The sequence below is a fragment of the Sapajus apella genome, unplaced genomic scaffold, assembly GCF_009761245.1.
Source record: "Sapajus apella isolate SASKATOON/1434 unplaced genomic scaffold, GSC_monkey_1.0 scaffold7, whole genome shotgun sequence".
NCBI classification, from domain to species: Eukaryota; Metazoa; Chordata; class Mammalia; order Primates; family Cebidae; genus Sapajus; species Sapajus apella.
The window spans coordinates 37,791,110-37,805,900 of NW_022436947.1; the positions used below are offsets into that span (position 1 = coordinate 37,791,110).

Consider the following 14,791-nt stretch of genomic DNA (forward strand, 5'->3'; position numbering starts at 1 on the left):
CACTTCACCTGACTGTAAATTGTAGTCTCTTTTTATGCTTTGGGAAAATAAAAGCAAAACCTCTCTCCAGCAAAAACATTCATGAGTTTGGCTGACTTATGAAGGAGACCAAGGACGATTTCCATTACAACGATGCCACAACTCTCCTGAAAAGTAAGCATCAGTCTGCCCTTTGCCCCCCTGAGGCCGAGTCACTCCATTTTGCTGGCTCCTCTTGCCTCCTCATTTTTGGATTGTATTCCCACTCTACTCTTCCTGTCCCTCCCAGGGTTAAAACGTTGGCACCAGCCAGCCTCCAGGACTTTAATATTTATTGACTTGAGATGGAGTCTCATTCTGTCACCAGACTGGAGTGCAGTGAAGCAATCTCAGCTCAATGCAACCTCCGCCTCCTGGATTCGAGCGATTCTCCCAAGTAGCTGGGTTCAAGCTAGAGAAGCCTCCCGAGTAGCTGGGACTACAGGCGTGCGCCACCACTCCCAGCTAATTTTCCTGTTTTTTGGTAGAGATGGGGTTTCACCATGTTGGCCAGGATGGTCTCAATCTCTTGACATCATGATCCGCCCACCTCGGCCTTCAAAGTGCTGGAATTACAGGCATGAGCCACAGGCACAATGTGTGGCCTTTTGCGTCTATCTTCTTTTACTTAGGATGATATTTCCAAGTTTCATTCATATAGTATCATGCATCAGTATTACTTGGTATTACCAAATAATATTCCATTATATGAACATAACACATTTTATTTATTATATATATATGTGTATATATATGTATATTTTATTGTGTTTTAGGTTTTGGGGTACATGTGAAGAATGTGCAAGATTGTTGCATAGGTACATACATGGCAATGTGGTTTGCTGCCTTCCTCCCCATCACCTATATCTGGTATTTCTCCCCATGTTGTCCCTCCCCAACTCCCTACCCCCCACTATCCCTCCCCTAGTTCCCCCCCACAGACCACAGTGTGTGTTGCTCCCCTCCCTGTGTCCATGTGTTCTCATTGTTCAGCACCCACCTATGAGTGAGAACATGTGGTGTTTGATTTTCTGTTCTTGGGTCAGTTTGCTGAGAATGAGTTTCCAGGTTCATCCATGTCCCTACAAAGGACATGAACTCGTCATTTGTTATGGCTGCATAGTATTCCATGGTGTGTATGTGCTGCATTTTCCCTGTCCAGTGTATCATTGATGGGCATTTTGGTTGGTTCCAAGTCTTTGTTATTGTAAACAGTGCTTCAGTGAACATTAGTGTGCATGTGTCCTTATAATAGAACGATTTATAATCCTTTGGATATATACCCAGTAATGGGATTGCTGGGTCAAATGGAATTTCTATTTCTAGGACCTTGAGGAATCGCCACACTGTCTTCCACAATGGTTGAACTAACTTACACTCCCACCAACAGTGTAAAAGTGTTCCTATTTCTCCACATCCTCTCCAGCATCTGTTGTCTCCAGATTTTTTAATGATCGCCATTCTAAATGGTATGAGATGGTATCTCAGTGTGGTTTTGATTTGCATTTCTCTAATGACCAGGGATGATGAGCGTTTTTTCATGTTTGTTGCCCTCATATATGTGTTCTTTTGTAAAGTGTCTGTTCATATCCTTGACCCACTTTTGAATGGATTTATTTGTTTTCTTCTTGCAAATTAGTTTTAGTTCTTTGTAGATTATGGATATAAGTCCTTAGATAGGCAGATTGCAAATATTTTTTCCCATTTTGTTGGTTGCTTGTTCACTCTATTGCATGTTTCTTTTGCTGTGCAGAAGCTCTGGAGTTTAATTAGATCCCATTTGTCTATTTTGGCTTTTGTTGCCAATGCTTTTGGTGTCTTACCATGAAGTCCTTTCCTATGCCTATTTCCTGAATGGTTTTGCCTGGATTTTCTTCTAGGGTTTTTATGGTGTTAGGTCTTATGTTTAAGTCTTTAATCCATCTGGAGTTAATTTTAGTGAATGGTTGTCAGGAAGGGGTCCAGTTTCTGCTTTCTGCACATGGCTAGCCAGTTTTCCCAACACCATTTATTAAACAGGGAATGCTTTCCCCATTGCTTGTTTTTGTCTGGTTTGTCAAAGATCAGATGGTTGTACGTGTGTGGTGTTGCCTCTGAGGCCTCTGTTCTGTTTCATTGGTCTATATTTCTGTTTTGGTACCAATACCATGCTGTTTTGAATACTGTAGCCTTATAGTATAATTTGAAATAAGGTAGTGTGATGCCTCTAGCTTTGTTCTTTTTGCTTAGAATTGACTTGCCTATGTGGGCTCTCTTTTGGTTCCATATGAATTTAAGGTAGTTTTTTCCAGTTGAAGGTCATTGGTAGCTTGATGGGGATAGCATTGAATCTGTAAATTTATTTGGGCAGCATGGCCATTTTCACAGTTGATTCTTCCTAACCATGAAATGGAATGTTTCTCCATCTGTTTGTGTCCTCTCTTATTTCGTTGAGCAGTGGTTTGTAGTTCTCCTTGAAGAGGTCTTTTACATCCTTTGTTAGTTGCATTCCTAAGTATTTTATTCTCTTTGTAGCAATTGTGAATGGCAGTTCGTTCTTGATTTGACTCTCTTTAAATCTGCTATTGGTATATAGGAATGCTTGTGATTTTTGCACATGATTTTGTTTCCTGAGACTTTGCTGAAGTTGCTTATCAGTTTCAGGAGATTTTGGGCTGAGACAATGGGGTCTTCTAAATATACAATCACGTCACCTGCAAATAGAGACAATTTGATGTTCTCTTTTCCTAATTGAATATTCTTTATTTATTTTTCTTGCCTGATTACTCTGGCTAGAACTTCCAATGCTATATTGAATAGGAGTGGTGAGAGGGGGCATCCTTGTCTAGTGCCGTATTTCAAAGGGAATGCTTCCAGTTTTTGCCCATTCAGTATGATATTGGCTGTGGGTTTGTTGTAAATAACTTTTATTATTTTGAGATACGTTCCATCAATACCTAATTTATTGAGAGATTTTAGCATAAAGGGCTGTTGAATTTTGTTGAAGGCCTTCTCTGCATCTATTGAGATAATCATGTGGTTTTTGTCTTGGTTCTGTTTATGTGATGAATTATGTTTATAGACTTGCATATGTTGAACCAGCCTTGCATCCCTGGGTGAAGCCTACTTGATCGTGATGGATAAGCTTTTTGATGTGCTGTTGCAATCGGTTTGCCAGTATTTTATTGAAGATTTTTGCATCTATGTTCATCATGGATATTGGCTTAAAGTTTTCTTTTTTAGTTGTGTGTCTGCCGGGTTTTGGTATCAGGATGATGTTGGTCTCATGAGTGGTGAAGGATTCCCTAATACATTTTATTTATCCTTTCATCAATTGATAGGCATTTGGATTGTTTCCACTTTTTTCTTTTCTTTTTAGTTTACACATAATAATTTTACATATTTATGGAATGCAGACTGTTATTTCCATATGTGTAATGATCAAATCATGGTAATTAGCATCCATCACCTCAAACATTTATCATTTCTTTGCATTGTGAGCATTAAAAATCCTCTGTTCTAGCTTTTTGAAAATATACAATAAATTATGGTTAACCACTTTCACTCCACAGTGCTGCAGAATACCTGAACTCGTTCATCCCATCAAAGTGTAATTTTGTAATCGTTAACCAAGCTCTCCCCATTCTCCCTCCTTGCTATCTTTCCCGTTCTCTGATAGCCACAATTGCACTCTACTTTTTCTTAGCTTCCACAAGTGAGGACATGTGGTATTTATCTTTCTGTGCTTGTCTTATTTTGCTTAACATCGTGTCTTCCAGGCTCATCCATGTTGCTGCAAATGACAGGCTTTCATTCTTTTTTGTGGCTGAATAGTATTCCAGTGTGTATAATGCCACATTTTCTTTATCCATTTGTCTGTTGATGAACATTTGAGTTAATTCCATATCTTAGCTATTGTGAGTAGTGCTGCCGTAAACATGGAAATGCAGGTATCCCTTTGATAAACTGAGTTCCTTTCCTTTGGGTAAACCCAGTAGTGAGATTCCTGGATCAAATGGTAGTTCTGTTTTTATAGAAATCTCTGTACTGTTTTCTGTAATGACTGTATTGATATATATTCTCACCAACAGTGTTTAGGAGTTCTCTTTTATCTGCATCCTCACTAGCATTGTTATTTTTTGTCTTTTAGATAATAGCCATTCTAACTGGGATGAGATGATATCTCATTGTGGTTTTGATTTGCATTTCCATAATGATGATTTTTCATATGTTTGTTGACTATTTGTATGTCTTCTTGAGAGGTTGTTTGGAGATTCGAGCAGGGGAGTGCGGCTACTTGTATAACCCAGACCAATAACTTGTCCCCCTCTATCAGGGTTGGTCATCCTCTTTGACTGAGCACGCAGCTTTGGGAGGGACACACATGGAACAGAGAAGGAGCAAAGGGACACCTGCCTAGCCAACCAGATCAGCTAAATCAACCCTGGTGATCAATGGGGTGGCAGATGTTGCAGCTGCATCACCCTCACATATGTCTTCTTTTGAGAGCTGTCTCCTCAGTTCCTTTGTCCCCTTTTTATCAGATTATTTTGCTTATTTGCTGTTGAGTTGTTTGAGTTCCTTGTATATTCTGGTTATTAGCCCTTTGTTGTAAGACCAGTTTACACATGTCTTCTCCCATTCTACAGGTTGTCTCTTCACTTTGTTGTTTCCTTTGTTGTGTATAATCTTTTTAGTTTGATATCATCCATTTGTCTGTTTTTGTTTTGTTGCCTTTGGTTTTGAAGTCTTAGCCAGAAAATATTTGCCAAGATCAATGCCCTGAACCATTCCCCTTGTTTTTCCTTCTAACAGTTTTATAGTTTCAGGTCTTATGTTTGAGTCTTTAATCTGTTTTGAGTTGATTTTTGTATATGGAGATATAGGAGTCTAGTTCCATTGTTCTGCATATGGATGTCAAGTTCTCCCAGCACCATTTATTGAAAAGAGTGTCCTTTTTCCCAGTGTATATGCTTGGTGGTTTTGTTGACTGTAAATGCATGGATTTTATTATGAATAGTACTGCTATAAACATTCAAGTACTTGTCTTTGTATAAACATACATTTTCATTGCTTTTGGGTATAAACCTAGGAGTAGAATTGCTGGGTAATATTATAACTCTGTTTAATTTTTGAGGAAATGCCAGACTGTTTTCCAAAGTGGCTGACCCATTTTACATTTCCATTAGCAGTATATGACGGTTCCAATTTGTCCACATCCTCACCAACACATTTTATTATCTGTATTTTAAATTATAGCCATCCTAGTAGGTATGTTGTGGTATGTCATTATACATTTATCTAGTGGCTAATAATGTTGGTCAATTAGTTTTTAGGTCATATGTTTTAATGAACAATTACAGTGATGAGACATGGCATTCCATTTTAATATTTTAATTTTTAATGATTTTGAATAAAGTAGTAAAGAGCATATATGCTGTTAAATATCATACTTAGCAAATGCACTTCATTTACAGGTCATCTTTTTTTTTTTTTTTTTTGGAGATGAAGTCTCACTCTTGTCACTTAGGCTGGAGTGCAATGATGCGATCTCAGCTCACTGCAACCTCCACCTCCTGGGTTCAAGTGATTCTCCTGCCTCAGCCTCCCGAGTAGCTGGGATTACAGGTGCCTGCCACCACGCCTGGCTAATTTTTGTATTTTTAGTAGAGACGGGGGTGGGGGTGTTTCACCATGTTGGCCAGCCTGGTCTTGAACTTCTGACCTCAGGTGATCTGCCCACCTCGGCCTCCCAAAATGCTGGGATTACAGGCATGAGCCACCATGCCCGTCCACAGTTCATCTTAAAATTCTAACTTGACTGCATAAAAGTGAAATCTAAGTGAAAACTTCAGAGATAGTTTCATAGGACAAATTTTCTATGGGATATTAAAACATACTTAGCTATTATCAAGTATATGGCAAAGAGACAATCTTTGCATCTCCTACTTGATATTTGTGTTCAAACAATTTGGATTCTATTGGAGAATATCTAATCTCTTCCATTCTTTTAACATGAATAAAATAGCATCCACATCTGGAACCCAGACCACATGTGATGGCTCCACAGGGTTTGGTCAGACTTTGTTTTGAAAAAAGGAGGCAGAAAACATAATGTGTTCCTAGCAAAAGAATCCACAGTCACAATAAAATTGAAAGAATGAGGCTGCATAGAAGAAAAAGATATCCCTGAAGAAACTGGAGAAACAAATGAAAACTTATGACACAGGAATAAAGTCATCATAAAATAAATGTAAATGAAAGTTTTTAAAAAGTTAAAAGAATTCACAGAGTGATTTTACTTTGAAATGGTATCCAATCCCATTAAACAAAATTAGAAATCATAGTTTAAGCAGAGGCTTAAATAAAACACATTTTACTTAATCCAGACTTTCTTTTTTTAATGAAAATGCCCATTCTGTGTATTAGGAAGAAAAAAACAGGATATAATGTTTGCATAGCCCATTTTCAGTTGTGGTCCAAATGTTGTATTTAAGATCAATAAAATATAAACCAATCCTACAAATAAAATATAAAAAGGACAAATCTATGTGTCATTTCTGGTATTTTCCCTGCCAGCCAGCCCTGGAATCATAGAATGGGGAAAAAAACCCAACTCTGCTCTTGTCCACCTAGTTTAGGAAGCACAGTGTATGGGATTATGTAAAAGTAATATGATCCTGAATGAAAAACTGGAGGATGGCATCAATAAGCCACATTTGTCAGTTCCTTATCTGAGTGTCATGCCAGTAAATTTGGGGAAAAAGTACTGAGAAATGGGACGACACAATCACACATAAAAAAACTAAGGGCTGAAAGTGCAATCTATTTTTTTAAATGAAAAAATCTAAGGCTTTTAACCTGGAAAAGAAGTGGTCTGTTACTGAACGATTATCTGTCTCTAAGCCTTTACATAAAGATCTGTTCTCTTCCTCTTCAAGCGATTAATCATTATAAAATGAGCTAAAGATTTTTAGATGTTTTAGTTAGGCATAAGTAAAAATATATTAAGAAATAGATTCTTTATCCACATGAAGTGTCTTCAAAATAAATTAGTAAGTTGGATTTGTTTATATTGATTCAGATAACATTTATCTGGAAACAAGTGGCAAGATAATAACCTACTAAGGAGTTTTCTGGCTCCGGGATTCCATGAAACCTTTTGTTAAACACTAGAGACAACTTGAAAATTTTACTTAATGATATTGTCTAACCTAAGTGATCTTATGCTTTTTTAAGTTTAAATAAATATGACAACAGCTAAAATTTTTTAGATTTCATAAATTTTTTTATGTTAGTTTGTATACATGGTTATTGGAACTATATATTCCATACTAAATGATAATTACAAAATGATCTTTATATTAAATATTTTTAGGCTTTGAATGTACTTTCCAGACATAAAAACTTGAAGGAACTTTCTGTATCTGCATGTTATAGAATCACTGATGATGGAATTCAGGTAAGATAATTAAGATCTTCTGTTAAAGAATTAAGATTGAATTTTTTAAAAAAAATTATTAATTCACTTTATTTCTTATTTCTATCGTTTTTTGGGGAACAGGTGCTCTTTGGCTACATGAGTACGTTCTTTAGCAGTGATTTGTGAGATTTTGGTGCACCCGTCATCTGAGGAGTATACACTGTACCTAATTTGTAGTCTTTTATTCCTCACCCACTTCCTGCCTTTTCCTCCAAGTTCCCAAAATCCATTGTATAATTCATATGCCTTTGTATTCTCATAGCTTAGTCCCAGTTATGAGTGAGAATATACAATGTTTGGTTTTTCCATTCCTGAGTTCCTTCACTTAGAATAATGATCTCCAATTTCATTCAGATTACTGTGAATGCCATTATTTCATTCCTTTTTATGGCTAAATGTATTCCATGGTGTATTTATATCACAATTTCTTTATCCACTCATTGATTGATGGACATTTGGGTTGGTTCCCCAATTCTGTCTTTGCGAATTGTACTGCTATAAGCGTGCCTGTGCAAGCATCTTTTTTGTACAATGACTTCTTTTCCCCTGGGTAGATACTCAGTAGTGGGATTGCTGGATCAAATGACAGTTCTACTTTTAGCTCTTTAAGGAATCTCCACACTGTTTTCCATAGTGGCTGTACTAGTTTACATTCCCACCAAGAAGTGTTCCCTTTTCACTGTATCCCTGCCAACATCTATTATTTTTTGATTTTTTGATTATGACCAGTTTTGCAGAAGTAAGGTGGTATCGCATTGTGGTTTTGACTTGCATTTCCCTGATCATTAGTGATGCTGAGCATTTTTTTCATATGTTTGTTAGACATTTGTATATCATCTTTTGAGAATTGTCTATTCATGTCCTTAGCCCAATTTTTGGTGGGATTCTTTGGGTTTTTTTCTTGCTAATTTGAGTTTCTTATATATTCTGGATATTAGTCCTTTGTCAGATGTATAGATTGTGAATATTTTCTCCCACTCTGTGCATTGTCTATTTACTCTGCTGATTGTTTCTTTTGCTGTGCAGAAACTTTTTAGTTTAATTAAGTATAAATTCAATAAATTTTGTGGGTCACAGTAGAAAAAAAAGAAATGGATTGGAAATGTAACAAAACGTGTATGATCTTAGTTGAACCAAGTTCTTCTCCGGGGTCTTAGTTAGTTCTCCACAGCCAAAGTGATTGAGATTTATTTTCCCATTTTTGCCTGTCTACTCTCTCCCTTCCTCATGTCCGATTCAAAATAAACAAGGACATTTTACATGGAGAGTGATGAACTGCAGTGTGGTAAAATTCTTCTCATATAAACAAAGTATCCTGTAGATAGAAATGTCATATAATCTAATCATGAAAGTTGGGAGAGTTTGAAAAATTATGCCAGATACTCAGCAATTGGGAACTTAAGCTACTCAGACATACTTGCTAGCATCCTTTATAGGAATGGAAAGCATAAGATAAGTAATTGGCTAGGATAAATGATTACATGCTCAATTGATTCTTCAAGAGCTCATGAGAAAATGAAATTCCTAAACCTAATCTTGAGTGATGTGCAGGAAGTCGTAAAGTACATATTGTGAGCAAGGCACAGTGTAATTTTTTTCATCACTTTAAGCATATCAATATGCTGTTAGAAAAAAAACCCCAAAGTCATGTGTCATACATGTATTGAACAAGAAGGGAAGAAATAACCTAGGAATGCAAGCACTGAAACACACTGGAAGTTCCAGATAAATGTGCCTTTAGAGTTTAAAACCCCAACCACTCAGAAAAACCTGAAGCTAAAGTAGGAACAGAGAGAGAGAAAGAGAGAGAGAGAGAGAGAGAGAAAAGAAGAAGAAGAGAAGAAGGAGCAGGAGGAGGAGGAGAGGGGAAGAGGAGAAAGAGAAGAAAGGAGGAAGGGAAGGGAAGGAAAGGGAAGGGAGAGGAGGGAGGAAGGAGGGAGGAGGGAAGCTGAGAGGGAGGGAAGAAAGAAAGAAAAATTTTGTTTTTGAGATAAAAGGGTTTGTCCCACAAGTAGGAAGATAATGCAATAATAGCTGAGAAGTCCACAAAGCATGGCAAACCTGAAGTTATCTCTGTCAATTTGAAGTAGACTTTCCAAGACGTTTTAACGTGACTAATAGGAGACTGTTAAAATACCATCCCAACTAATGGACTGTAGAGGATTCCAGGTCAAAAGATGCTCTAGACCTCTAGCATTGAATTCTAGACTTCTGGAGCTGAAAGAATCTTAGAAACATCTAAACCAACTCCCAAATGTTAAGGTAGTAAGAATAAAAAATTACCTCAAAGGCCAAGAGGGCTTAAATGACTGGCCCGAAGTCTTATACCTTCTCAGCAAACTAATTCAGTAACAGTTTTATGGAAGTGAAAGGTAGAAACAGAGAACTGCTCTTCTATATGGTTGATTGACAGCTTAGTGAGAAAAAATTTTTTCAAATTATTTTTGCTGTTTCTCATTGTGTCTGAACAATGTAATTATACTTGAGGGAATCTACTTTAAGGAGCATTAGTGTCACATAATGTCAATTTCCCCCAATATTAGACCAGGGGTACTAATGTTCTAAGAAGTCCCTAAGAAATCTGTCTGGTAGTATATTCAATAGTATAGAGTTAAATAAACAAACATAAAACAAATATCCCAGAGAGGACTAGAAACTTCCGTATTGGAAATATAACTCTTTAATAACAAAAAGGGTTGCAACCATTTAGATGTATGTAACCTACTAAGAGAAAAAGCCAAAAGATTGCTCTAAAGTTAAACCATGATTGACTTGCTGCAATTAACTTAAGGGTTAAACATACATTTACACAAAGCTTCATCTATAAATACAATATAGTCAGGCTTTCAAAAGATCTTTGACAAGGTGATAGACTAGAAACAACAGTTTAAAATATTGACATTTCTAATACTGGGTTATAGTTCTCATATGGTGATCAATTATATTTGACCAATTTAGAAGTATTGAAACCCACCATGGTGATGACATGGCTTCTTAATACGCATCCTTGATTAATTTTGGGTGCCCCTCTCATCCTTAGGGTGAAAGAGTATTGACCAAAATTTGATGTTAAGTATCAGGAGACCAATGTTTTCTATCATTTATTTTTGATGCTGCGGGGTCCAGACATTTTTCTTTTCACTCTTTGGAGCCTAAAAATTGTACTATTTTTAGGTGCTCTGAGACTGTAGATGAAAGCACTTACCCATTTGCTAACTATATGACCATACAGTTGGGTTTTTGCATATCTTTAAAACAATTTAATCTTTTAAAAACTGACATGTATTTCTTTTCAGTAGTCTAAAAGATTAGTTGTTCTACTCTAGTCCATGAAAAATAAATTTTCTTTCTTTCCCTTTATTTTTTCTAAAAAGACAAACAAACAAGGATACGTGTGCAGAACATGCAGCTTTGTTACATAGGTATACATGTGCCATGGTGGATTGCTGTACCTATTGACCCATCCTCTGAGTTTCCTCCCCTTACCCCCACCCTGAAATTTTTCTTTTTCATCAGTCCTCATCCCTCTTTTTCTCCTCCCTGCTTTTGATATGCATATGTCTGTGTGTGTCTGTGTTGTGGCTCCAGTTTTACCTCTTCCAAGGTTCATACTTCTGGGCATGTGATAATGTTTCTTCAGCCCAATTATTAAGTCCCAAAAGGGAACAGACAAAGCAGGGGGAGGAGAAAGTGACATATAAGCTAATTTCACAATTCCTAATCTGGATTTAAAAAGAGAGCAAAAGAGAGTAAAATAAGGTGAGTAAATTGAGATGTTTAGATTATCCTCACTTTATCAAGAATGCTCTCTTGTTACTTAGAAAAGGTAACTATAGGAGAGATTCTGTTTTTAGCACAAGACCTTGAAAAACTTATACACTACATAATTCACTTAATGAGAAAAATTAATACAGTTTTCACCCTGGTTAGGTTTTGCAAGAGTTGTGAACATAATAAGAATAAAAAATTACCTCATTTTAGTGTTTAGTGGAAACCACAGCACATGCAGAGTCAGTGTCTGGAGCCTCAGATGTGTTGACTTTTAGGATCTGGCTTTAATTACTTTCTCCAACTTTAGTTCTTTTCTGAGAACAACAGACATTCAAATGGTTATGTTACACTAAAATTATTTGGTGCTCTTGAAAGTCATTTTGGAGAAGATGTTTGATGCAGCTGTAACTGAGCATTTCTTAAGAAATCTTTTTCTTGAGCATTTTATGAAGTCAGTTAAATAACAGCCAAGTATGGCAAAGGACTTGGCTTAAATGTGGTGTTATGCTACAGACATATTAGAACTTCCATCTTACTAAATTTTTTTGATAGAACCAATGGAATAAATCCAATTATTTATTCTGGTTGCTTTTCATACTGTTAATCTAGTTAGCATTTCTCATTCCCCTTTCCTAGAATGAAGCATCATATAAATACATTTATATACTATCCATACACATGAATGTATATTTTTATGCAGATTATCTTTAAATGAAAACCTTGCAGCTAGACAAAAATTTCTAATTATTTCATTGTTAGTAGGTTGAGGTAGTTAAGAAATGGTATTAGCAGGAAAAAATTAGGTTTCATCAGGGTGCACCACAGGGACTGACAGGTGTGTATGCAGTGAAAGCGTGCATATATGTGTGTTTACATGCAAATATATGTAAATGTACATCTATGTCTAGTATATGTGGGTAAATTAAATATATGTATACACCTTGGTATATATTAGATCATATACATATTTCAGTGTGTATATGTATTTATTACGCCCAAATTGTATATAGAGAGATGCCGTATGATTATATATTTCTAGGCTAAAGCCAATACATCATGGTCAATATTCAAAGCAAGTAATAAAAATTGGTTTGTCGGCTGGGTGCGGTGGCTCACGCCTGTAACCTCAGCATATTGGGAGGCCAAGGCGGGTGGATTACCTGAGGCCAGCAGTTTGAGACCAGTCTGGCCAACATGGTAAAACCCCATCTCTACTAAAAATACCAAAAAAATTAGCCACGCATGGTGCTGTATGCCTGTAGTCCCAGCTACTCTGGTGGCTAAGGCTGGAGAATCGCTGGAACCCAGGAGGTGGAGGTTGCAGTGAGTTGAGATGGTGCCACTGCATTCTAGCCTGGGCAACAGAGAGAGACTCCATCTCAAAAAAAAAAAAAATGTTTTTTTAAAGAATTACCTTTTTGTCTATATTTTATTTTAAAAATTAATCATCCATTTAAATGACAAAGCTCTTTTTCCTATGGAAGTGTATGGATTAGCTCTCTGATAGCAAAAGTAATAATATAATATAGGGAATGTGGGCCTAGCTGTCAAAAATCCTAATTTTTATTCCAATTCTGCCTCTTACATGGGCATATTTTCTTAAGCAATTCACTTACCCCACAACAGTACACTGCCCTAGAGTGACTACAGTTGTGAAGCAGACAGGAGCTTGCACACTAGAGCAGGGGTAGGCTTTTTTTTTTCTGTAAAGTTCTGAAAGGTCAGGTAGTTTCTATGTTAGGTTTTGCAGGCCATACAGTGTCTGTCGCAACTTCTCAACTTTGCCATTGAGCATAGAAACAGCCATAGACACTATGTAAACGAGAGTTGCTGTGTTACAATAAAACTTTCTTTATGGACACTGAAAATTTGAATTTCATATCATTTTCATATATCACAAAATATTATTGTTCTTTCGCTTTTTTTTCAACCACTTAAAATATGTAAACACCATTCTTAGATTGTAGGTCATACAGAAGAGCTACAGGTTAGCAGTGCAGGTGGACAGCCACCATTGGCGAGCATTGAGCCTGTGGCTGTCATAAGCAAATGCTCTGTGTGTAGTCTACCCTGCAGCCTGGTGGTCTGGCTGTGCTCACATAGGTGGGGCCTGTGGCTGCCCTAAAGTTCAGCTACTTTGGTCATGTCTATTAAACCTAAGAATGAGTCTTATGCTTCCTTAGTACAACGCTAGGATATTATTTGCAATTAGCAAGTTGGAAAGAGCTTAGATGATTAATTAGGCTACTGTATACCTTCATGTAAGATCATGCTCAAACCATCTCATTTCAGATTAATTTTTTTTTTTTTTTTTTTTTGGAGACGAAGTCTTGCTCTATTGCCCAGGCTTGTATGCAGTGGCACGATCTCGGCTCACTGCAACCTCTGCCTCCCAGGCTCAGACTGTTTTCCCACCTGAGCCTTCCAAGCAGCTGGGATTACAGGCGAGTGCCACCATGCCCACCTAAGTTTTGTATTTTTAGTAGAGACGGTGTTTCACCATGTTGGCCAGGCCAGTCATGAACTCCTGATCTCAGGTGATCTGCCCGCTTTAGCCTCCCAAAATGCTGGGATTATAGGCGTGAGCCACTGTGCCCAGCCTCAGATTAATTAATATTGTGAAAATGTGACATCTTGCTCAGTGATAGAACCCAAAACATTTTGGATTAGACTTTCTCTGTAGGGGATATGGATAATCTGTTTGGTTTTTGAAAACAGAAATCACTAGACTTTTTTTTTTTTTTAATTATGAGGCTAGATCTAGTGTGTTAGGCATATTTATAAACAGAAAAATTCAATACTATGTGGTGGTTGTCAGCTAATATCAATTTGGCACTACTATATGTCAGGCACTGTTGTATTTCCCATGTATTAATTTCCTGCTTTATGAGGTAGGTAATACTTTTAATTCTATTTTACAAACTGGAGGTTCCAAGAGTTAAAAACCTTTTCCTAATACATGAAACAAGCACATGAGCTAGTGTATAAAATGTCTAATTCCAAAGTGATGCTTTTAGTCATAATGCTGTGATAAAGACATGTAGGAAGCTATGGGAGGATACAGGTGAGGTACCTAATCCAGCATGGGAATGCCAGGCAAGTTTATCTGTCAGAAAAATCACTTTAACAAGGAATGTGGAAGTTAGATTGAAGAGCAGAAGGGGAAAAGGAGAGCTACCAACAATGAAGGTAGAAATATAAGAGGTTCTTGTTATAGTCCAGGGGTGAGAGTATAGCAACCTGAACAAGGGAAGTAACAGGAAGGCTGGGGAGAAGGAAATGGATTAGAGAACATTTAGATAGCAAAATCTATGAAATTGTTGATAGTTTGGATGAGGCACGAATGTGAAGATGTGGTCGAAGATGATGTCCATGCATCTGACTTGGCTGCCAGGAATATTGGTGGTGTCCCCATTTTCAAGCCTTATGAACTACCTAGTCCTATTCAGTATTTTGGCACTTACTGATGCCAAAATTTCTCTTCAAATATATAGATATATATATATATAGATATATAGGTATATATATATATATATAAAA

General features: G+C 36.9%; 1 protein-coding gene across 17 annotated transcripts in view; it reads left to right on the forward strand.

The window, feature by feature from the left end:
• Positions 1-14,791, forward strand: part of FBXL13 (F-box and leucine rich repeat protein 13) — a 262,519-nt gene that overhangs the window by 183,748 nt on the left and 63,980 nt on the right. For all 17 annotated transcript variants that reach the window (XR_004268363.1, XM_032276371.1, XM_032276367.1 and 14 more), the window contains one exon: positions 7,376-7,459. Coding sequence is in view for 16 of the 17 variants with exons in the window: in XM_032276371.1 (XP_032132262.1) it covers positions 7,376-7,459 (84 nt within the window). In the remaining variant the exon portion in view is untranslated. The remainder of the gene's footprint in view (positions 1-7,375; positions 7,460-14,791) is intronic.